The 25,940-nt window shown below is 40.0% G+C and overlaps 1 protein-coding gene across 1 annotated transcript in view; it reads right to left on the bottom strand.

Annotated features, from left to right (window-relative positions):
* Window positions 1-24,711, bottom strand: part of si:ch73-40a2.1 (tyrosine-protein kinase receptor TYRO3) — a 28,404-nt gene extending 3,693 nt beyond the window's left edge. Inside the window, exons 1-13 of the mRNA XM_056462637.1 lie at window positions 24,560-24,711; window positions 24,410-24,471; window positions 22,183-22,786; window positions 16,722-16,878; window positions 15,272-15,393; window positions 7,932-8,066; window positions 6,467-6,568; window positions 5,340-5,420; window positions 5,099-5,191; window positions 3,028-3,149; window positions 2,800-2,909; window positions 2,509-2,671; window positions 1-17 (exon numbers count right to left, since the gene is read on the bottom strand). The exon at window positions 1-17 is cut by the window's left edge and continues 117 nt beyond it. Coding sequence (XP_056318612.1) covers window positions 1-17; window positions 2,509-2,671; window positions 2,800-2,909; window positions 3,028-3,149; window positions 5,099-5,191; window positions 5,340-5,420; window positions 6,467-6,568; window positions 7,932-8,066; window positions 15,272-15,393; window positions 16,722-16,878; window positions 22,183-22,786; window positions 24,410-24,471; window positions 24,560-24,644 — 1,853 coding nt within the window. The 5' untranslated portion in view covers window positions 24,645-24,711. The remainder of the gene's footprint in view (window positions 18-2,508; window positions 2,672-2,799; window positions 2,910-3,027; window positions 3,150-5,098; window positions 5,192-5,339; window positions 5,421-6,466; window positions 6,569-7,931; window positions 8,067-15,271; window positions 15,394-16,721; window positions 16,879-22,182; window positions 22,787-24,409; window positions 24,472-24,559) is intronic.
* Window positions 24,712-25,940: the final 1,229 nt, after the last annotated feature.

Here is a 25,940-nt window from a genome sequence, read left to right as displayed (position 1 = left end):
GTTACTCCAAATGACCACTGGGAAACATCAGGAACATCAAAGTTAGAAAAAAAATATTGTTTGTTAGTATGTAAATCTCACAGAAACATCTTGTCATATTGTTCCCCACAGACACATAATAATACAACATTTTTTGAGTAAATAAAAAAGGAACACATTTAAGTAATACAAAAATATATACTGATGTCATATTAGATTTTTATTATAATTGAGCATGTATTGTGCACTATGAGAATCAGAACCAAAAATGTGATTGATGTCAGATGTTCTATACACAAAATATTATGTTATATATGAAGAGTTCAGATGCAAAAATCTCTAAATGCCATCTGAAATTTTCTTCTAAAATGAGCATTTTTCGCAAGCTCCTGTGTGTATGTTCAGTAAATCCACTTTTATGACAAAAAATATTGGTTATTTGCATTGCCTTTAAAGTAAAATATCTGAACAAAAATATTGGAGGCTAAGAAAAAAATGCTAATTTTAGAAGAAAATTTCAGACGGTTTAGATGTTTTTGCATCTGAACTCTTCATTTGTTCTTGAACGGTTTTGGAAATTTCCCCAGTGCTGAATTTGTAAAAACATTTCACTAATTTCTGCATCAAAAACAAATTGTTTAGATGCAGTTTAGATGCACCTTATCATTTGAATTCTTGATCATAATCTGCATATCAGAAGTGGTGTAAAGTAACAAATTACAAATACTCAAACTACTGTAATAGAGTAGTTTTTCTCAGGAATTGTAATTTACTAAGTAGTTTTAAAAATATGTACTTTTACTTTCCTTTGAGTACATTTTTTAGTGCATTATCAGTACTTTTACTCCACTACGTTCCTTTAACCTGCAGTCACTACTTTATTTTTTCTTGTCTATGAGGATTAGAAAAATCAGTCCTGTCCAGACAAATTGCACACAGAAGGTAAATCGCATCATTATAAACTACTTCAAGACATGGGCGATTTATAATTGCAGCAAACTGTTGAGAAGCATTAAAAGTGTCAAAATCTTTACACACAATGACCCAGAGACTGTTTAGATGCATGTCACTGATGATGAGAAGATGACGGATGTTCACTCTGTGATGACCGAAATAGCCTTAAACTCCCAAAACGGACAAGATGTCGTGGGGTTGTTGCATTTTGTTTGCAAATGAAAATCTGGTTGACGTCAGAACCCTAACGTCAGGCCTCCAAAAATGTCCACCACCCAACCTAAAATCAACCAAACATCAACATCTAATGATGTTACACGTTGACGTTGTGTGGACGTTACCACTATAACGTCTATCAGACGTTGGATTTTGGTTGCCATTCCTGACGAATATACAACCCAGGCTCATTCTGAAAACGTACCTCCATGGACGTTTCTGGAGACCGCGAAATACATCCCAGCGGCACGTTTTTCTGCAGTTTTTGTTTTCGCGCCTGCTGTTCTCGTGTAAACCCACCAGAGGCCGCTGTTGACTCACTTTTGGACAGACTTTCTGACTGACTGAGCGATCGATCGGCTGACACACCCTCCCCCTTCCCTAAATCCAACCAATTTTATCGATTGACCATTGAGCCATACGTACCTCCGCCTACGTGATTCGCTGTCTCCAGAAACGTCCCCAGGGCTACGTTTTCACAATGAGCATGTGTTGCGAATATATGTCAGTATTTGACGTCAATATGATGCTGGTTTAAGATGTTGGCTCAATGTTGGATTTTGTTCACTTTCTAACACAACCTAAAATCAACCAAATATCAACGTCATTTGACGTCATTATTGGACATTAAAATAATATTGTCCTTAGATGCTGGCTAGACTTAAATTTTGGTCACCTGACATCACGACCTAAATCTAATCTAACATTAATGCTGGGCACTAACGGCAGTAAATGCACTACAGAATGTTTCATTTACACACATTCACAAATTACATTACTCACTACTCTTAAGTACTTTTAAAAGGGCTACTTTTTACTCATACTTTGAGTAACATTTACAACAGATACTTTTACTCTACTTGCTCTACATTTTTAGGCAAGTAATGATACTTTTACTTGAGTATGATTTTTTTAGTACTGTTTCCACCACTGTTGATCAGCAGTAGCATGAAAAAGTATGATATAGATGGTTTATTTATGAACTACGTGAAAGTCTAGTGCAGTTGTATGTCTGTTTAATAATTCAGAATTTTCTCTGGGTGAAATAATTAAATAAATTCTTTCTAAAACAAAATGAAATCTGTTCAAAATACCGTTTGACAGACAGCTGGATTTGAACAATTTTATTTTGTGCCTTTTTACATTTTGGCCTGTTGAAAGATTAATTTAATAATTAATGTAAATAATGAGTGTTTCTAGCAACAAACGCTCACGCCTCACGTCCACTACACATTGGAGCTGGTCCAGTACGTCATCAAGCTGTGGGCTGCAGCGAGGACTGTCTCGAGTAATTAGTAACATTCATTTTTGATTGGGTTAACACTTAAATGCTGTTTTAGAAGCATAAACAGCACTCACCACATCACTCTTGGTGGTAAATATGAAGTCTGACATACTCTCTATGGCCATCCACCTCACAGGCAGTTTAACATTCTGACTCTTATGTCTGTAGTAGTTGCAGGAATACATCATTTTAGAGAGGCCAAAGTCTGCCACACACACACGTAGATCATCACCCAACCTGTGAAAAACAAAACCATGAGTGTGTGACTAAGAGTCCAGCAAGATTCAGTCCATAAGGTGTGGCATTTTTGAGACAATAGAAGTATTAACAGATTTGCTCTCTGTCGCCCTCCAGTGGAAACTCACATGCAGTTGCGGGCGGCCAGATCTCTGTGTAAGAAACCCTGAAGGCTCAGATACTCCATTCCCGCAGCAATGTCCATCATGAAGCGCAGAAGACTCTGATGAGGAACAAACTGCAGAAAACAAGTCATGAGATTAATGCTTATTTTAGCTTTATCCACCAAACATGAGTGTAAAAGGAGAAGATCTTCTTGTAAACGTGTTTGCTTTTTCTCAGATTGTGGGACTGACCATGGGAACATCATCGTATCTAGTCGCTTTGAGGAAACTGTGTAAGTCTCTGTGCTTCATGTATGGGAGAATAACAAGCGGAACAACCATGGAAGATTCCGGATCCCACTCTAGTGCAACACCTGGTGGATGAAAACAACACATAAACTCAACAAAGGAAGGTCATAATTACACTTACCGATCAAAAGTGTTTGAAAAAGTCTTGTATGCTTAAGAAAGCTGCATTTATTTAATACATTTAAGATTCCTTAGCAAAGCTGCATTTATTTAATACACGAAAACTGTGAAATAATAATATAATGTAAAATATTACATATAAATAATAAACATTGTCATTTATATATAAATATTATCATGTAAAAGAACTGTTTCCTGTTGTAATAATTCATTCATTCATTTTCTTTTCGGCTTAGTCCCTTTATTAATCTTGGGTCGCCACAGCGGCATGAACCGCCAACTCATCCAGCATATGTTTTAAACAGCGGATGCCCTTCCAGCTGCATCCCAAACACTGGGAAACACCCATGCACACTTATTCATACACTACTAGGGCCAATTTAGCTCACCCAATTCATTTATACCGCAAGTCTTTGGACTTGTGGGGGAAACCGGAGCACCCGGAGGAAACCCACGGGAACAACATGCAAATTCCACACAGAAATGCTAACTGACCCAGCCGGGACTCGAGGCAGTGACCTTCTTGCTGTGAGGCGATTGTGCTACCCACTGCGCCACAGTGGTGTCCTGTTTTAATAATGTTTACAAATATTTATAAATACTATTATTTTTAAAACATATCTTTTATTTTCAGCACTTCTCCAGTCTTCAGTGTTTCATGGTTTATGAACATTTTGCTGTTATTTACAATATTGGTGCTCAATTAGTAATAATTATTTTCGCTAACGGTTTTGAAAACAGTGATTAATAATCATTTTATTAAAGACATCCGTTATAGACTATTTCAATGTGGTGATGTTATTGGCCGATGAAAATTTCCTGCTTGTTGTCAAAACTATTTCATAACTGTAACAAGAGGCAACTTAATGATCCTGCCATAGGATTATTTATCAATATGTGGCTCTTTTTGAATTTTCAGAAGCTATAGAAATTAAAAAAATGTAAAACAGGAAATACATTAGGACCATTGTTATTGTTTACATCCCTCAAAATGGACTATAGGTGAATTGTATTAACTAAATTGGCTGTAGTGTATGAGTGTGTGTGTGTGTGTGTGTGTGTGTGTGCGCGTGTGTGTGTGTGTGTGTGTGTGTGTGTGTGTGTGTGTGTGTGTGTGTGTGTGTGTGTGTGTGTGTGTGTGTGTGAATGAGTGTGTATGGGTGTTTCCCAGTAGTGGGTTGTGGCTGGAAGGGCATCTGCTGCGTAAAACATGCTGAAATGGTTGGCGATCCATTCCGCTGTGGCGACTTCTAAAATGGAGACTACACCAAAGGAAAATGAATGAATGAAATGTATCATGGCTTCCCTAAATTGTGAAACAAGAATAGCAAGATTTTTTCTCAAGATTGAAAACAAATATACTGAAATTATTACGTAAATGCTCAGCATTTTGAAAAAAATTTTATTCTTAATAAGTGCAAATAAAATCAGCATTGGTGAATATGATTTCATTTTAAATAATCTTAATTATTTTAAATCTTTGACTGGTAAGGTAGAGTTAATTTAGTTCACCCAATATACTGTAAATTGTAAAGTATAATGAAATAATTTTTTTTTGTGAGATGCTTCTTTAAACTGTCTGCACATGACCTTGACTGACCGCTGAGCATCACAACACTGGACAGATGCCAATTACATTAGTACACATTACAGTTGCTATGATCCATTTAATTCCTACAATGGCATAATCCTGCCATAATTCAGCAGGTCAAAGACAGGCAGGAGGTAAAAGTTAGTCGTATCCCCCACTGTTCATGTGCTTCACACTCATATGCCCTTGAACAGACCTACAGGCCACAGCGGACCAGCTGCCGTGTCAGATCCAACTACATATCAATTATAGATTTTAGCCTAGATTTCAGACATGAAATAATTATTTCATTCAGAAACATACCAAGCAGTTTAACTACATTCACATGATCGAAATCCTTCATCATTTCCGCCTCCTTCAGGAAAGACTCCAGATCTTCTTCACTGGGGATCACATCTACAAAAAGAGGTTGATTTCAATAATTGTGTAAAATGCATCATCCCAGGCTGGTGCTTAATTATTATTAATTATATTATTAGATTATATATCACCTTTCCTTATCAGAAATCAATATTTTTCTGTTATTTATATTACACACACACACCTTTCGATGTTTTGACCGCAACTCTGATGTCTTGTCCTATTTTCGGGGAAAATATGCCCTCATAAACAGCTCCAAATTCTCCTGCAGATGGACAAAATCCCAGTGTAAGCATGCATAATTTATTTGCAGATCCTAAAATGACACCCACAATACTATTTTCATCTGAATTATTCACTGGCATAATTTAAAGTACATAACAGTTGTGTTATCATATAAAAATGTTAAAGTATTTACTAACATGAACCAACAATGAACAATACATTAATTACAGTAGTTGTTCATGTTAGTTCATGAAAATACAGTTGTGTTAACTCACGGTGCATTAGCTAATATTAACCAACATGGATCCAGATGTTAATAATGCATTAGTAAATGTTGAACTATGATTAAAAAATGCTGCACAAGTATTAGTTCATGTAAGTAAATACATTCACTGATGAAACCTTATTGTAAATTGTGACCAATAACCTATGCATTTCATTGTCTATATAGATACTATGATAATACGTCCAAAGATTTTTTTAAGGTTAAAATATTAAAACAGCAAATGAGATAATAAAATATACAATATACATATATATACACTTTAAAAAAATCATAAAACAAAAACTGCTACCTTACATTTATTTTAAATCCATTTAACTTTACAAGTCATTTAATTTCCATTCATTCATTTTCCTTCAGCTTAGTCCCTTTATTTATTAGGGGTCGCCACAGCTGAATGAACTGCCACCTATCCTGGCAAATGTTTTACGCAGTGGATGCCCTAATAGCCACAACCCAGTACTGGGAAACACCAATACACACTCATTCACACACACACTCATACACTACGGCCAATTTAGTTCATCCAATTCACCTATAGCGCATGTCTTTGGACTGTGGGGGAAACCGGAGCACCCGGAGAAAGCTCACATGAACACGGGGAGAACATGCAAACTGGCAACATTGCTAACCACTGAGCTGGCCCGTTTATAAATTTTCTATTTTAATATTCAGTTATGATTTAATCATGCATTTGTCAACATTCTCATTTTTCGTCTTTCACCAAATATCTTTCGGTATTTATGATTTCACATCTGTTTAGAAAACACCTATACAGTAGGACAAAAAAATGTCTGTTTTACCTTTCCCAAGCTTTCGGTTTATTTTCAACTTTGTCCGTTCCACCAGCACTTCTCTAAGACAGAGCAGACGATCCTTCATCCCATCCAACATCTGATCTGAGTCTGACACTGACAGAGAAACACAGGCATATGAAAATGACATTGATTAAATTACTATTAAATTAACCAAATTCAACAAAAATAAGTCAAATATTACATACTTCTAAATAAATAAATTAATTAATATATGCATAGGTAGGTATTTTAACATCCATAGAATATTTACATTTCACAAAATGGTGTTTACAGTGGAAAAAAAGGTCATTTAGATTTTTTTTTCACACCGAACACATATTCACACCGGACAAATATTAAGAAATTCGTCAGCTGAGGAAGTTTAACCTCCCAAAGGAGCTGCTGAACAGTTCTACACCTCCATCATTGAATCAGTCATCTGCACATCATTAACTGTCTGGTTTAGCTCAGCTACTAAATACGACCGCCAAAGACTACATCGAATAGTTCGGACTGCTGAGCGAATCACTGGTACAACCCTTCCTACTCCCCAAGAACTGTACTTATCCAGAGCGAGCAGAAGGGCTGCCAAAATCACTCTGGACCCCTCACACCCAGCACACTGCCTCTTTGAACTTTTACCTTCTGGTCGACGCTACAGAGCACTGCACAGTTTAAACAGTTTCTTCCCTCAGGCAATCCATCTCATGAACACTTGATGATAATAATTGTGGAGCCAACATCACTACTTGCCATACACTTTATACACATATACACTTATTTAACAACACACTTTACATGCCAATTTGCACATAACAGCTGCACATATAACATTGTATATAGTAATAAACATGTACATACACTTGTCAATCTGTATATTTGCACTCACTACTTCTATTTTTTTTTAAAATATATTTATTATCTGTTTTTTGTCCTGTCTCTGTAATCCTGTTGCACTTTAGAAGCTCTGTCACGAAAACAAATTCCTCGTATGTGTGAACATACCTGGCAATAAAGCTCTTTCTGATTCTGATTCTAACCTTTTAGGCAAAATAACTATTCACTAAAAAATACTAAAGAAACCCAAAATTATTGTATGGAATTACTGCAAAAACTTTTAAAAAGAGAGCCTTTTATTACATCTGATCACCTTATTAGATCAACTATTCTGTTAAAGTATCCACATTATTATTATTATTATTATTATTATAAATGTTATGTACAAATGCATATGTGTTTCATAATATTTTATATATTTCAAATTTTCAACTCTTTATAATAAAAAAGTATAGATCCCAAGGTTTCTAAATAAACATGAGCAGTTTGGCAATAGGTCAATGCATGCATGCCATATACAAACAACAGTTTTTTTGATTGTTGGTTACACACTTAGTATGAGTCGTAAGAAATTCGAATGAGCAGATGACAGTACAGGAATCGATTGCAACATTGATCAATTACTCAGACATACTTGTAGATTTCAGCTGAAGTGTGTGAGGGCGCTTATGTTCGTAAGCACAGTCACGCTGAGACACTTCCTCTATCTGTGCTGTGGGAAAGCAGGGCTTACATTCAGCACTCTGATTTTGGACGATCACCCTGCAAACTGAAAGAAGATCAAGATTTCAGTTGTGCACACAAAACTAGTCGTTAGTGATTTCACAGACTGTATGAGTTTTCTAGGCATTTACTAGACCCCTAATAATAAATCATAAATATATTGGCTTTATATTTTCTTATTCCTAAACGGACTAAATAAATAATTGGTCAATTAAGTTTTCAGACTTGAACAATACAGCATTTATTAATCATAGTTCAATGTTTACTAATGCATTTTTAAAATTCAGATTCATCCTTGTTTTTTTTAAACATTGTCTTTGATTTTAGTAGCTTTTAGCATATACAACAGAAATCAAAACCAAACATACAAAATAATAATAAAATAATAATAATAGTAATAAATGAAAAATAAAATAATAAAAATAAAAATATATATACAAAAAAATAATGAAAAAAAAATATATAGATGCAAACATATAAGTAAATGCATGTACTTACACATACAATATAAAGGTACATCATATAACAACAACGGTATATCAATAGCAGGTAATACAAGTTATACAGAGAAAAGATTTGTATCAACTTCCTACAGGAAATCTACAAAGGCATCCCAAATTTGGAAAAACTTTTCAGGTTTTCTCTTGACTGTATAAGTACATTTTTCTAAAGCCAAACAATAAGACAACTCCCGCAACTATTGTCCAAGATTCATGCTTGTTAATATTAGTTAATGCGCTGTGAGTTGACATGAACTACTAATGAATGACATTATTATCATTAACTAATGTTTAAAAAGATGAATAAATATGAATTCATTGTTCATTTATGCTACATTTTTAAAGGTCTGAAAATATTAAATATTTTATATTAACCTATTGACATTTTCTGTTCATAAATCCTCTAAATGAGAATATTCTTACTGAATATATAACAAATATGTTGCTATTGCAACCAGAACCAAATAAATGAGTCCAGTAAAGAAAGACTATCTAATAAATTATTATTAGTACCGAGATTAATATATAGGAAAAATATATAAGAAAACATAATAGTTAATATAGTACCGAGGGTAATATATAGGAAATATATATAGGAAAAATATATAAGAAAACATCATAGTTAATATCTGAAAGACGACAGATAGAACATGAAAACAGAATAGTTACTTAGTTACAATCATTATTGAAATATGTACTTGTATCTTAATACAAAAAGCTAAATATCTAATAACAGATACCAGCATTTATTTAACAAATAAGTACTTTTAAAGAAGAACTAATAAAATTTCTTCACTAGTAACTAAAGAATCATTACTACTCGTTATTGAAATATGTACTTTATTTAATTATAAATAAAAAAATAAATAAATAATACTCTAATAATAGATCCTAGTGTCACGGATTGGTCAGGCTCTCACGATCCCCACTCACGAAGATCACCATCACCTGACTTCTAATGAGCACACAGCTGCATCACATTCACGAGCACCAGATAAAAGCACAGCACTCCAGTCGCTCATTGTCCGGGCTCGTCTCGACGAAAGCGGACAACTGAGCGACCACTCAGCGTAGTCATCCTCAGCTAAAACAAACGCTTTACTTACCTGTTCTCTTTGTATTCCTCCTAGTCTTCCTGGTCCACCCGAATCGTCCTGTCTTCCAGTCCTTCCAAGTCTGTGTCATCCTCTGTCAGCTGTATCTGGTGTGTGCTGTCCATCCTCGTGTATTCCTGTTACCCAGCCACGGAGGAAAAGACCCCAACATCATTCCTGATCCTCCTGGCTATCCTTCATGTGCTCCTTGTTGTCATTTAATAAACACCCTAACGTTTCCTTACCTCTGTCTCCTGTCCGCTTCATAACAGAAGCCCGGACCCATAACGACGACAACATGAGCACCCCCGATCACTTTCAAGAGCTGGTGGACCAGTTGAAGCGGATTCTACAGCCACCAGCTCCACTTTCCAACGCGCCACCAGCACCGAGCACTTCCGCCTCCACAGTTTCTTCTTCGGCCCTTCCTTCCAGTCCCATGGCCCGACCAGCGCCCTACTCAGGCGGAGCGGGGGAGTGCAATGGTTTTCTGTTACAATGTTCCCTCATATTCGAAATGCAACCTTCTCTATATCCCACAGATAAGTCAAAGATCGCCTACATCGTATCACTACTCTCTGGGCCTGCACTTAAATGGGCTGAGACGATCTGGAACCAAGCCGGGCCGGTCATGAATTCCATCACTACCTTCACGGAGTATTTCAAAGAGGTGTTTGGACGTTCTGATGGGGAAGTAGCCGCTGGAGAGCAGCTGTATCATCTAAAGCAAGGTACTCTATCTACACAGGAATATGCTCTCCGGTTTCGCACTCTAGCAGCTGCAAGTGGATGGAATGAGAGATCGTTGTTGACCACGTACCGGCTCGGCTTGGAACCCACTCTCCGAATCCAGCTGGCCACATTAGATGATACTATGGGTCTGGAGAGATTCATCCAACATTCTCTCCGATGTTCCGATCGTCTCCGTTCCTATCAACAGGACACCATCACCCCCTCGTCTGCACTCCTCCAATCGCCTGAGTCAACAGCCTCTCCAGAACCAGAACCCATGATAATAGAGTCTGGAAGACTGACATCAGCGGAACGACAGAGGAGGCTGACCCGGGGTCTGTGTCTATACTGCGGTGTCAGTGGACACACCCGTATGGAGTGTCCCCTTCGTCCCATTCGGACTTCAGTGAGTGTATTCAGTACGAATATTGAACAATGTAAACCACTTACTACCACCGTACAAATAACTACTGCCTCTATTTCTCTCCTTGTCACAGCCCTCATCGACTCCGGGTCAGCAGGGAACTTCATCTCCCAATCCCTCTGTCGTCAACTCCACCTACGTACTGAGGCGTCCTCGCATATATACCAGATACAACCGATAACCCAGTGCACTCGATCTTCGACCCGTATCCATCGACAATGCGAAGACATCCTTCTTCAAGTGGGGTTGTTACATCAAGAGAGGATTCAATTTCTGGTTCTGGAGGGTGCAAATATGGACATCATTCTAGGGCGCCCGTGGCTGGTGAAGCACGATCCCATCATCTCTTGGGGCACAGGAGAGATAAAGAAATGGGGATCTGGATGTACACCTACCTGTTTTCCAAATCTCCCTCTTCAAGGTCGGAACCCCATTTCTTTGTTTACAACATCGGTCGAGAGTCCTCCTGAGAAGCAGTCTATCCACATTCCTAAGGAGTACAGCTCCTTTCATGATGTCTTCTGCCCCAAGAGAGCTTCCCAGCTACCGCCGCATCGGCCATGGGACTGCGCGATCGACCTAGTTCCAGATGCCCAGTTGCCAAGAGGTAGGATCTACCCGCTCTCGCTTCCAGAGAATCAGGCAATGGAAGATTACATAAGGGAGGCTCTGAGTCAGGGGTACATACGTCACTCAAAATCACCAGCCGCCTCAAGCTTCTTCTTTGTGGCCAAGAAGGACGGAGGGCTGCGTCCATGCATCGACTACAGGGTCCTAAATAACGGTACAGTAAAATACCGATATCCCCTTCCTCTGGTACCAGCCGCTTTGGAACAGCTCCGAGAAGCTAAAGTCTTCACTAAATTGGACCTCCGCAGCGCGTATAATCTGATAAGAATACGTGAGGGGGACCAATGGAAGACAGCATTCGTGACCCTACTGGCCACTATGAATATGAGGTCATGCCTTACGGTCTGGTCAACGCCCCCTCCGTATTCCAAAACTTCATTCATGAAGTCCTCCGGGAGTTTCTTCACCACTTTGTAATAGTGTACATAGATGACATCCTCATTTACTCCCGGAGTGAGGCCGAACATCGCCAACACGTTGCGGAGGTCCTACACACATTGAGAGAACATCACCTCTACCTCAAAGCGGAGAAATGCTCATTCCACCAGAAGTCGATTCATTTCTTGGGATACATCATTGACCAAACCGGTATACGTATGGATGGGAAGAAAATTGAGGCTGTTCTATCCTGGTCAGAACCCACTTCCATTAAGGAGCTCCAGAGGTTTCTTGGGTTTGCTAACTTTTATAGACGGTTTATCAAGGACTACAGCAGGATTACATCACCTCTCACTAATCTCCTCAAGGGTAAACCCAAAGGACTGGAGTGGACCAAAGAAGCAGCCGCAGCCTTCCGCCTTCTTAAGAAGGAGTTCACAAGGGCCCCACTCCTGACTCATCCTGACCCAAATCTTCCTTTCGTGGTGGAAGTGGACGCATCCACCACCGGCGTCGGGGCAGTATTATCCCAACATCATGATACACCGCCCCGACTGCATCCCTGTGCCTATTTCTCTCGGAAGTTGAGCCCGGCGGAGCAGAATTACAGCATAGGAGACAGGGAGCTTCTAGCAATCAAGCTAGCCTTGGAGGAGTGGCGTCACTGGTTGGAGGGAGCCAAACATCCGTTCCAGGTGATCACAGATCACAAAAACCTCCAATATATCAAAGAGGCCAAGAGACTATGTCCACGTCAAGCCAGATGGTCACTTTTCTTCTCACGTTTTGATTTCTCCATTTCCTATCGTCCAGGACCCAAGAATCTAAGAGCAGACGCTCTCTCTCGTTTACACGATCATGAAGAACTCCCAACGAAGATTCTTCCCGAACACATCTCCATTTGTCCGATCACCTGGAACGCTCCTCCAGTCGTTGCCACTCCGGAAGCCCCTGCTCCGCCGGGATGCCCTCCTCATCGGCAGTTCATACCACCTGAACACCGGGTAGATCTGATCCACTCCTTACATACCTCGCTAGGCACTGGACATCCAGGGATCAACAATACTCTCTCGCTAGTATCCCAACGATTCTGGTGGCCAAACATGGCAAGGGATGTGAGGCAATATGTTCAGGGCTGTAAGGACTGTGCCCAATCCAAGAGCCCACGTCATCTACCCGCTGGAAAGCTCCATCCCTTGCCGATTCCGAACCGTCCCTGGTCACACCTAGGAGTGGACTTTATCACTGACCTCCCCTCGTCAGAAGGTAATACCTGTATTCTAGTCATCGTAGATAGATTCTCAAAGTTTGTCAAACTAATCCCTCTGAAAGGTCTTCCCACAGCCTTTGAAACAGCCGACAATATCTTTAATCAAGTCTTCAGGTCATTTGGTATTCCAGAAGATATTGTGTCGGACAGAGGTCCACAGTTCATCTCACGTCTATGGAAAGCCTTCTTCAAGCTCCTAGGTGTGGCCGTCAGCCTCTCTTCTGGATATCATCCCCAAACCAACGGGCAGACAGAGAGGAAGATTCAGGAGGTGGGACGGTTCCTGAGGACCTTCTGCAGTGGTCACCAGAGCTCCTGGAGCCAGTATTTGGGCTGGGCAGAATATGCCCAAAATTCACTGCGGCAACCCTCCACCGGACTCACGCCATTCCAGTGCGTCCTGGGCTTCCAACCACCGCTCTTTCCCTGGGATGGCGAACCATCTGATGTCCCCGCAGTGGATCACTGGTTCCGGGAGAGCGAGAGAGTCTGGGACGAGGCTCATCAACATCTGCAGAGGGCAGTCCGTCGAAGCAAGGTAACCGCCGATAGAAGAAGGTCTGAAGAACCCAGATACACACCCGGACAAAAGGTGTGGCTATCCACCCGGGACATACGCATGCGACTGCCCTCTCGCAAGTTAAGTCCCCGATTTGTTGGTCCCTTCACCATCGTGGAACAGGTTAACCCCGTCACCTACAAACTACTATTACCCTCTCACTACCGTATTCACCCTACATTCCACGTATCACTCCTGAAACCCTATCACGATCCTGTTCTTCCCTCCACAGAGCCTGACCACGAAGAGGAACCCCCTCCTCCACTGCTCCTAGAAGAAGGAGCCGTCTACGCAGTGAAGGAGATCTTGCGTTCCCGACGTCGTGGTGGCCAGTTGGAGTACCTGGTGGACTGGGAAGGGTACGGCCCCGAAGAAAGGACATGGGTTCCCAGAGCTGATATTCTCGATCCTAGTCTCATGGTGGAGTTTCATGAGAGCCACCCTGAGTTCCCAGCGCCTAGAGGCAGAGGGAGACCACCACGGCGTCGGAGGTGTCGGCCCTCAGGAGCGGGCCCTGGGGAGGGGGGTACTGTCACGGATTGGTCAGGCTCTCACGATCCCCACTCACGAAGATCACCATCACCTGACTTCTAATGAGCACACAGCTGCATCACATTCACGAGCACCAGATAAAAGCACAGCACTCCAGTCGCTCATTGTCCGGGCTCGTCTCGACGAAAGCGGACAACTGAGCGACCACTCAGCGTAGTCATCCTCAGCTAAAACAAACGCTTTACTTACCTGTTCTCTTTGTATTCCTCCTAGTCTTCCTGGTCCACCCGAATCGTCCTGTCTTCCAGTCCTTCCAAGTCTGTGTCATCCTCTGTCAGCTGTATCTGGTGTGTGCTGTCCATCCTCGTGTATTCCTGTTACCCAGCCACGGAGGAAAAGACCCCAACATCATTCCTGATCCTCCTGGCTATCCTTCATGTGCTCCTTGTTGTCATTTAATAAACACCCTAACGTTTCCTTACCTCTGTCTCCTGTCCGCTTCATAACACCTAGCATGTAATAAATAAATAAAATAAATAAGAACTACTATGTAACGAATAGATATTAAAAGTTTCAATAAAGAATATCCATTCATTCATTTTCCTTCAGCTTATTCCCTGATCTACCAGGAGTCACCACAGTGGAATGAACCGCCAACTATTCCAGCATATGTTTTACACAGCGGATGCCCTTCCAGCCGCAACCCAGTACTGGGAAACCCCCATACACAATCGCATTCACACACACACTCATACACTATGGCCAATTTAGTTTATTCAGTTCACCTATAGTGCATGTCTTTGGACTGTGGGGGAAACCGGAGCACCCAGAGGAAATCCACTCCAACACGGGTAGAACATACAAGAAACAGAAATGCCATCTGTCCCAGCCGGGACTCGAACCAGCGACCTTGCTGTGAGGCGACAGTGTTAACCACTGAGCCACCGTGCCGCCTCAAAGAATATCCACTAGAAGTAATAAATTAAGTACTTAAACTAAACAGAAAAGAGTACAACTAGCAGATGTGTATTAGAATGTGTGTGTACATTAATATACGTTGAATGAATGAATGAACGAATGAAAGAACAAATGAATGAACAAACCAACGAGCGAATAAATGAGCAAACCAATCAACAAACAAAGGAACGAAGAAATAAATGAATAGAGATAACCTTTAGCATGTGAAACAGAAGAAGTCTTGCTGTCGAGTGCCTCAGGTTGAGCAGTGTATACTTGTTGACGTTGGTATTGAGTCACAGCAGATCCGGACACAAGCTCCATTCCTTGACCTCCTCTGAACATACAGTATGCACACAAAGCAGCCACAGTACAGTCATTATATTCTTTTTTTTTTTTTTGTCAAATAATTTTTTATTTGGTCATTGAATAGATTTACAATAATCCCAAATACCAGGATTAGTTTTCCGAAATGCATAAACTTACAAAAACAAACAAAAACAAAACAAAAACAAACACCCCAAGTCCAGCCTGTAACCAAAGAGCTTAGAATGACCAAGAGGTGACACTCAATAGAACGTTCCTTTGCAACAGCAGCCCCCAGCACCAGATTCCTCCATTTTGGAGTGAAAGCGGTCGGCTGTCCATTGGATCTTATTGCTGTTGCGATGGCAAGCAGCTGCTTTGTTTTTTATTTATTTACTTAAGAAGCGCATTAAAGCTGAGATACAACCTGTAAGACGACAATACAACACTTACAATCACAATCATCAACACTTTTAATAGTTTATTTTACAGATTTATAAAATGCTGTTGTTCTATTGGAATTTTCATTTTCAAAATGGCCGCCGCGCCATCTAGTGGCTGTTTCCCAAATCGCACTAGAGTATCGCCTCTTGGTGATTCTATGCTCTTTGCTGTAACTATACAATACTGTGATAATCAAAACAACTTTTTAGTTACAATACATTGCTTTGGGGAGAAGAATTCCCCATGAAGTGACAGAAAAAAGGGCCCCAAATCTTCACAAATTGTCCAATGCTGCCTTTTAAAAGGTATCTGGTTCGTTCCAAGTGCAGAGTAGATATTCATTCTTCAAGCCATAGTTTAGCAGTTGGAGGATGAACATTTTTCCAGTAAAATATCAACAGCTTTTTGGCTGTTATTAAACAATATGTAAGGAACTTCTGCTGTGCATTGCTCAATGAATATGTATAATCAGAATGTCCTAATATATAAAGCCCTGGGTCAGGATCTACGTTTTGATCAAGGACATCTGAAAGCACTTTAAAAACCTCATTCCAGAATCCCTGTATTTTATGAAAGAATACAAAACTATGAGCTAAATCAGCTTCTTCTGATTTATCACAAATAGGAGACGTATTGGGGAAAATCCTATGTAATTTCTTTTTGGAGAAACATAGCCAATGTAGGACCTTGAACTGGATGAGGCATAATCTAGTGTTGATTGATTGTTTATCAATATCCTCCAGTCATTATATTCTATGCTACTATTTTTATGCAGTTCAGATGCATTTCTTTTATCTTAGCAAAAAAACCTTTAACTGCCATGCTAAAAATGTAATGCAATGACAATGCAAGATCATTGGATGAGCATGTGAATACATAAACATCAGGATTTACTAGAGTATAGAGTATGTTTACCTGAGCTTGTGATGCCGTACAAAGAGGAGTACAACAGCTGTGCTGATGAGAAGAAGCAGGACTCCAGCTACTACAACACCAGTATGGACAGGAGTAAGTGCAGGTCTGGGATCAGTTATTGAGTGGGGGGTGGCGAACAGATTGACAGGAGCTTGTTCTGAAAACATACAGTGTAAAATATTTAGTTGTGCAATTCTTATAAATAGACAACTGATATAAATATAAATGCTAAACTGCATGTAAAGGACAATGTTAAAGGGATAGTTCACCCTAAAAAATGACAATTCTGTCTTCCTTTATTCACCCTTTACTTGTTTTAAATATTTATGACTAAGAAACCTGTAACCATTGACTTCCATATTTGTTTTTCCAATGGAAAATCATGTATCCCATGTCACAAAAACTGCCTTCTTTCATCTGAGAAAAATCGCTAAGTTACGAAGTATGCTATCCATCTCAGCAAAAAAGCAAAAAAAGATGCAAAAAAGCTAGTTCATGCTTTTATGACTTCTAGGCTGGATTACTGTAATGCACTGTTTGCTGGCTGCCCAGCATCCTCTATTAACAAACTTCAGCTAGTACAAAATGCAGCTGCTAGAGTTCTTACCATGCAAGCCAGAGAATGGTTCGCTTGCATGGTTCGGGATCTGTAGAGCTGCGCATCGATGGATTACTCTTCAGTGTTTGGACTCTCAGTAGTGATTATTAAACCACACTAAACTGAGCTGAACTGAACTTAATCACTGAAAACTGAACTACAATGTTTCAATTCACTATGATCTTCTATGTGAAGCTGCTTTGACACTATATACATTGTAAAAGCGCTATACAAATAAAGGTGAATTGAATTGAATTGAGTTGCCAACGTGTTGCTAAGGCATTTGGGGTTATTCTAGGTTGTTAGGTAGTTAGTTGTGTAGAACAAATTTAGTTTAACCCCTTTTTTTTGGATGATTTCTCTGTTAATTTTGTCTAGTTAGCAGTGGAATTTCAAATATTGTCAGGTTTTTGGTCTTATTAATAGAGTGTCCTATAACATACAGTGTCCTCCACCAATACGCTTATTTCACGCGCCCGCTATTTTAAAACATGAAAGCAAGGCTGCGGTGGGAAGAAACCCGGAAGTATAGGATCAGCACAGTAAACATTGCAGCAGCATGCTGTGGACTACAAACCTTCAGCTGTTGCCACGATTTTAAAATGCATATATGGTGTAAACATCACTTTAATATCATTCAGTTCAGTTTCATTTAAACAATTAAAAGCATATTAGGCATCAAACAACATTACAATCTCTTTCAGAGTAATACGCCCAAGTGTCCTTCTAGGCTTCAGTTCATGGCAGCAGGTAAATATCGTGGGGACGCTTCCTAGTTTCAGCCTATGTAACCCGGTGAGCGATAAAACACTGCAGACCTCTGTAGCACACCCTCGTGTTGTCTGTAATAGTGTTGTCCCAGTACTGAAGTTATAAAAACGTCCAATTCCCGTTAACATTCAAGCGTGCTCATACACACCGCTGATTAGCCATAGTATTCACCAGTGCTCAACAGAAATGACTCTGATTGGCTGAGGTCATCAGTTCACTGCTCTTCACCGAGTGCAAACACAGATACACGGACATTGGAACGTTTTAAGCCGTGAAAATCAGTCTGTGTTTTTGCTCGGTGAATTACAGTGAACTCATGACCTTTACGACCAATCACAGTCATTTCTGTTGAGCACGTGAACACAATGGCAATCAGCGCTGTTTAAGAGCGCCATCAACAGTGCCTCAAATGTTAGTGAGGAATGGACTTTTTTTTTTTTTGAGTACCGAAATTCCGTATCGTGACATGTCTAATACAGAGAAAGAATCAGTTCATTAACTCGAGTTTGATGAATGGCATCTAAAATGTGTGTTTGGGAAAGAAAACCTTAGCTAACTAGTGCCGTCCCCTTAACTTAGCTGAAAATGAGGTTCAGTATCCCTTTTTATTTTCGTTATTCATTCAGAACCGACCTTTGAGTCACTGGGAAGGCGGTGAAAGTATAAATTTGTGTCGATTTCTCTTTGCTGATAAGATATACAGCCAGGTACACAACATTCCTGTGTGACTCGGGCGATACTTTTGTGTTTCTTCCCGCCACAGCCTCGATTTCGCTGTTAAAAATACCGGCCACGTGAAATCAGTCCATAGTGTCACTGTTGGTTAACATGAGCAAAGAAATACAGTGGGGAAAATGACTTTAAAGTTAAGCGTTTGCTCGAAATAATTACAAAAACTCAAAGAATTGCACAGTTCTATCAATATATTATATTATATATATTATATATACAATATTATATAATATTATATATACAATATAATATATATATATATATATATATATATATATATATATATATATATATATATATATATATATATATATATATCTTTGTTAAATATACAGTTGAAGCCCAAATTATTAGCCCTCCTGTAAAATTATTTTCTTTTTTAAATATTCTAGAGTGCTGTTTAACACATTTTTAATCAAAAGTTTTAATAACTCATGTATTTTGTTTTTACCATGATGACAGTACATACTATTTGTCTAGTTGTTTCATAAGATACTAGTATTCAGCTTAAAGTTCAGTTTAAACATTAATTAGGTTACAGTAACTAGGCCAGTTCGGTTAATTAGGCAAGTCATTTGACAACAGTGATTTGTTCAGTACTGTTAATAATATTGACCTTAAAAATAGTTTTTTAAATGTAAAAAGGGGCAGCATGGTGGCACAGTGGGTAGCACAATCGCCTCACAGCAAGAAGGTCGCTGGCTTGAGCCCTGGTTAGGTCAGTTGACATTTCTGTGTGGAGTTTGTATGTTCTCCTCATGTTCGCGTGGGTTTCCTACGGGTGCTCCGGTTTCCCCCACAAGTCCAAAGACATGTGGTATAGGTGAACCGGATAAGCTAAATTGTCCGTAGTGTATGTGTGTGAATGAGTGTGTAGGGTTGTTTCCCAGTGATGGGTTGCAGCTGGAAGGGTAAAACATATGCTGGATAAGCTGGCGGTTCATTCCGCAGTGGCGACCCCTGATTAATAAATGGACTAAGCTGAAAAGAAAATGAATGAATGAATGAAGTGCGCAGTGGGTAGCGCTGTCGCCTCACAGCAAGAAGGTTGCTGGTTCGAGCCCCATCTGGGTCAGTTGGCATTTCTGTGTGGAGTTTGCATGTTCTCCCCATGTTGGCATTGGTTTGACATCCAAACACATGTGCTAAAGGTGAATTGAGTAAGTCCTGGTCCTCCCCTGGTTGGGGGTTGGGCTAACGACCCACCTTGTAAAAAATGAGAATTTACGAAACACCAATATGGTGTGGCTAAATTTCAACTTCGATATAAACGGCCCTGGGAGTAAGTATTCCAGCCAAACTAAAATAAATAAGATGAAAAAAATATTATAGGAAATACTTCAACATGTCCTTGCTCCATTAAACATCACTTAGTAAATATTTAAAAGAAGGAAATATAAATGTCACAAGAGCAGGAGGGCTAATATTCTTGCCTTCATCTGTATGTGTGTCACAATTATAGCATCATCAGAGCAACTGTAAAATGTAATGAGTTTCTCTGAAAGTGGATGTATGTCTATTTTTCTCCCAATGCACTGTTAGCAGAAAGTCCCCAGAACTACAATCCAACATGACCACAACATTTTGCGGAAGGTTTTCAAGGGAAAAAAGCATATCACTCAAAAACATTCTCAAAGCCATCAAGAATTTTTTTGTGTGTGTCAAAAAATGTCTAGACGTCCAAACCTAGACGTTTTGGTTGATACAAGGCTAACGTAAAAAGTCTGTCAGTAAAAGTCTCTTGATAACATTTAATAAATAGACTAGTCATTACAGGAATGAATGACTATGTGAAGTCTGTCTAATCTGTCCTCTTGAATCCCTCATATATATTTTATTTTCAACTTCAGGGTCAGACCCTGGCTGCGTTCCAGTCTACTTTTAGAAATGCACTCAAGAACTCCCCTTCCCTTGTTACCTCAGGGGAATCCCAAACACCACTTTGAAGTGCGTTCCAGTACATAAAGTGAATGAGGGAAGCTTACATGCACATACACTGCTCAATTCCTTGAGGGAGCGAGTCGACTTCATATGTCCTTCCAGCACCTATATGTCCCAGAATGCAATGTGATAGTGACATCACAACAGTATCGTTCCCAAGTGCCCAAGGGTTTAGAGCAGGAGTGCCCAAACTGGAGGGCTGGTGCCCTGCAGATTTTAGCTCCAACTTGCCTCAACACACCTGCAGGGATGTTGCTAGAAAGCCTGGTAAGAGCTTGATTAGCTGCCCCAGGTGTGTCTGATTGGGGCTAAAAACTAAACTTTGCAGGACACCGGCCCTCCAGGACTGAGTTTGGACACCCCTAGTTTAGAGCATTCCCCATTTAAACCCATTCCATCAGTAGTGGACACTTGTGTAATGGAATCAATGACATACATCCGAGGAACGAGACTGAGGGAAGTTAGCGAGTGAAGGCCATAAAAAAAAAATTGTACTGGAATACAGCCTCTCATGGGCGCTGCTGGGGAGGGAAAGTTAGGATGATTGTAGGGGCCCACGCCATTTTGGGGCCCCCAGATTTACAATCCAATGCCCCCCCCCACCCCCCCCCCCCCCTTTACTTTCTCTTAAAGCTCTTTACTTTCATCCGCGATACACCCCCCGCTCTTCATTTTATCCATAATACCCCCCCCACCCACTCTTCACTTTCGTCCATTATAGGCAACATCTGCGGGACGCAACACTCCCCCCGCAATCCCCACTCTTCACGTTTACACCCCCAACCACCCCAGCCCCCCCGCTCTTCATCTTTATCCGCGATACACCCCCGCTCTTCATTTCTGTCAACGATACACCCCCGCTCTTCAGTTTCGTCCAAAATACACCCTCCCTTACCTGCTCTTCACTTTCGTTCAATATAGGCAACATCTGCGGGAGGCAACACTCCCCCTGCAGCCCCCACCCCCCACTTTTCAATTTTGTCTGCGATACACCGCACCCCCCCACTTCACTTTGAACCAGGATACACCCCCCGCTCTTCACTTTTGTTCACGGTACACCACCCCCCACCCGCTCTTCACTTTTGTTGAATATAGGCAACACTCCCCCTGCAATCCCCACCACCACTCTTCAATTTTGTCTGCGATACACACCCCCGGCCCCCCTTCTAACTTTCGTCCACTATACACCACCCGATCTTTACTTTCATTCACAATACACCACCCCCACCCGCTCTTCACTTTCGTCCAATACAGGCAACACTCCCCCGCAACCCCAGTTCAGAACGTCCACTGTGGTTTTGACTTAGTACAGCCTTTGTTTGGCCATCTGTTAGCTGTCTTTTAACCAAAATTGCTTGTTGGGTATTTACCAAGGGTGAATTATGAGGGCACTGTTTAACAAATAAAACACCACTTCACCTTTGCATGTGTCTCCATTGGTCTGGTATCCTGCACCACAGACACATGAGCCCTGCGGTGGAGCCCACGTCCCATTAGACTGACAGTCGGTCAGTGGGGTCGAAATCTCCACCGCTCCGTCCACACACACTCCTCTCCTCGACTGTCCTGCTGCAGTTTCCTCAAATTCCATCTGCTTCAAAGCAAACGCTGGACATTTCAGGAAGAACACCTGGATTGAAGCAATGAACATGCAGTTTCCGCTGTATGAAAACACCAGGTAAAAGTCATTCTGAGAGGTATTTCCCAGATATAGACCCTTGGCATGACTCAGGTCCTCATCCCGAGGATCATCGTCTGCAGGGAATGGATGCTGGACTGTGATCGCAAGAACAGGTCTTTGTGGTCCATTCAGGTTCTGAGACTGGTTAGATTTAATAACAAAGATGTAAAGAGGCTGCTGGTCCGCTTGGGCAAAACTCAGGTCCAGCAGAAGCTCATGGGCATCTTGTTTTGGGATCCATTTTGTCAATAATGTTTTGGATTTGTTTTTGAATCTACGGTTGCAAGCATGGTAGACTGGGTGTGCATGGGACTTTCCAAGCTGCATTTCTGTTTCCTCCCACTTAAATTGAGAAAAGCACACACACACAAAAAATATTAATCACTCATTAATAATTATTAATAAATTAACTGATATTAATAAGGGTTTGTTATCTACTATGTGTATAAAACATGGAGCCTATTTACCCTGTTATGATTTCTGAAGAATGTAACACTGAAGGTTATTAATGCTTATCATTTTGAAATGTTACACTCACTGGCCACTTTATTAGGTATACCTATCCAACTGCTCGTTAACGCAAATTTCTAATCAGCTAATCACATGGCAGCAACTCAATGCATGTAGGTATATAGACATGGTCAAGACGATCTGCTGCAGATCAAACCTAGCATCAGAATGGGGAAGAAAGGTGATTTAAGTGACTTTAAATGTGGCATGGTTGTTGGTGTCAGACAGGCTGATCTAAGTATTTCAGAAACTGCTGATCTGCTGGAATTTTCAAGCACAACCATCTCCAGGGTTTACAGAGAATGGTCCGAAAAAGAGAAAATATCCAGTGAGCGGCAGTTCTGTGGGCCTAAAAATGACTTCTTGATGCCAGAGGTCGAAGGAGAATGGCCAGACTGGTTTGAGCTGATAGAAAGGCAACAGTAACTCAAATAACCACTCGTTACAACCAAGGTATACAGAAGAGCATCTCTGAACGCACGACATGTCGAACCTTGAGGCGGATGAGCTACAGCAGCAGAAGACCACACCGGGTGCCAGTCCTGTTAGCTAAAAACAGAAACATTGAGGCTACAATTTGCACAGGCTCACCAAAATTGGACAATAGAAGATTGGCAAAATGTTGCCTGGTCTAATGAGTCTCGATTTCTGTTGCGACATTTAGGGTCAGAATTTGGCGTCAAATGGTGGTGGTGTAATGGTGGGGGGATATTTTCTTGGCACACTTTGGGCCCATTAGTACCAATTAAGCATCATGTCAATGCCACAGCCTACCTGAGTATTGTTGCTGACCATGTCCATCTCTTTATGACCACAGTGTATCTACTGATGGCTATTTCCAGCAGGATAATGCGCCATGTCATAAAGCGTGAATCATCTCCGACTGGTTTCTTGAACATGACAATGAGTTCACTGTACTCAAATGGCCACCAGTTCTCAATCCAATAGAGCACCTTTGGGATGTGGTGGAACGGGAGATTCGCATCATGGATGTGCAGCCAACAAATCTGCAGCAACTGTGTGATGCAATCATATCATTATGGACCAAAACCTCTGAGGAATATTGCCTTGTCCATTGTACCTTGTTGAATTTATGTCACGAACGATTAAAGCAGTTCTGAAGGCAAATGGGGTACTAGTAAGGTGTGCCTAATACAGTGGCCGGTGAGTGAATATTTATTGCTGTTTGTTTGTGGTCTTATAAAGAAATGTCAGCATCGCTGAGTATAACACACTTCACTCAATAATATAAAATAATAATACAAAGTAAATACATTTATGAACAATATAGGTATTAAAATTGTTCGTTTTGAAATGGAACAATACATCAGGACATTTTGTCTTTAAGGTGTTAATACAAATATCAGTGTGCCATTTTAATATGACCTGCAAATTATATTTAGAAAAATTATAATAAAACACAATCACAATGATATGATATAATGTGCCACTTACAGCTGTTGCTGGTGAGCCTGTCCACAGAAATCGACTCTTTTCGCTTGAATCAAATAATTCTTCTAAAATAGGACACATATTAATGTTTATTATATTTCATCAATAGGCTACCATATTTAAAATCGCACAAACGTAAAACCTCAGTCTTACTTCTGATTGGTGTTGAGATGATGTTTGAGGAGAAAGTCCATGAAAGGCAAAATAGAAAATAAAACGCACAGGAAAACAGGTCCATTTTAGTCGTCTTCTTTACATACCAGTTTTTTTTCCCTGGTACTTCCGAATAGCCAGCCTAGCTTTAAAACTTCAGCAAGTGGTCATAGTTTCCGTTCACAATTAGTCTTAGCCTACGTGAACAAATCATTTTTGGAATCGGTTCTATGTTTATGATTCAAACGAACCGATTCGTATTCACTCAATTCCTTCTCCCGACCAAAACATTCATCGAATTTATAATTGCTACTTATGTTTGCCGTTTTATTGGGCTGTTTCGGCTGAAAATCTTGAAGCTTGAGAGACTATGTGAATACAAATCCTCGAAGGCTGTGAACTCACACTCACACGCACGCACGCTCGCTCGCGCACACACACAAACACTATTTAATTTTAAGACGTATTTAGCTATTATATGTTGTCATCCTTATCTAAATCAAATTTTAAAGTGTTATTATTTTATTCAATTTATGTTTGTTTCTCTTGCGCTTTTACAATGTAGATTCAAAGCAGCTTAACATAGAAGTTCTAGTAAATTGAAACGGTGTCAGTCCAGTTTTTATAGTTGAAGTTCTGTTTAGTTCAGTTCAGTATGGTTTAATTTCACTGCTGTAAGTCCAGAGTGTATTTTTTTTTTTTTTATAAAATGACTTTCAATGTGGTTTAAAATATGTTAATACAATTAAATCCACTTTTAAGATATTCGTTTGGGACTTATTTAAATGAAAATCAGAAATGACAGGCCTACATTATTTGATATGGTAATCTGACGTCTCACTATAATGGGGAAAGTACATTTTTTAAGCTTGATACTTGATTCAGTGTGACTGCAACAAAAAAGGCTGACACTTTATCTTTATCTTCCTTCTTTACAAAGCCACCAAAGTCCCTGCTTAAGCAACACTTTTTTTCTGTGGATGTGTTTGTAAAACAGGATATAAACATATATAGTCATATATATGTCACTTTAACAGGGGAAGTGATCATAAACATCACTCATCTTTTGTTTTTATTATTAGACAAAACCTACAAATGACTAAAATTAGGAGTAATATACAATAAATATTTAACAAAAATGTAAAAAATAAAATAAAAATCTGATGTTTTTTTATTCAATACTATTAATATTTCTTTCAGTGGCAATACTTCTTTTTTAGAGTTGCAATCTCTGTAATAGCTCTTTAATATATACATTTTTATTGCTGGAATCCTGAGACGATGAGACCCTCTGTACATGCTGGGGAGGACCACCACAAAACTGAAAAACACTGTCAAACACATACCATTCCACCGTTTCTATTCAATCACTAAGTGTGGA

This window comes from Danio aesculapii, chromosome 7, assembly GCF_903798145.1.
Source record: "Danio aesculapii chromosome 7, fDanAes4.1, whole genome shotgun sequence".
Taxonomy (NCBI): Eukaryota; Metazoa; Chordata; class Actinopteri; order Cypriniformes; family Danionidae; genus Danio; species Danio aesculapii.
The sequence above is the reverse complement of the archived record's forward strand: the minus strand, read 5'-3'. Positions and strand labels throughout refer to the sequence as shown.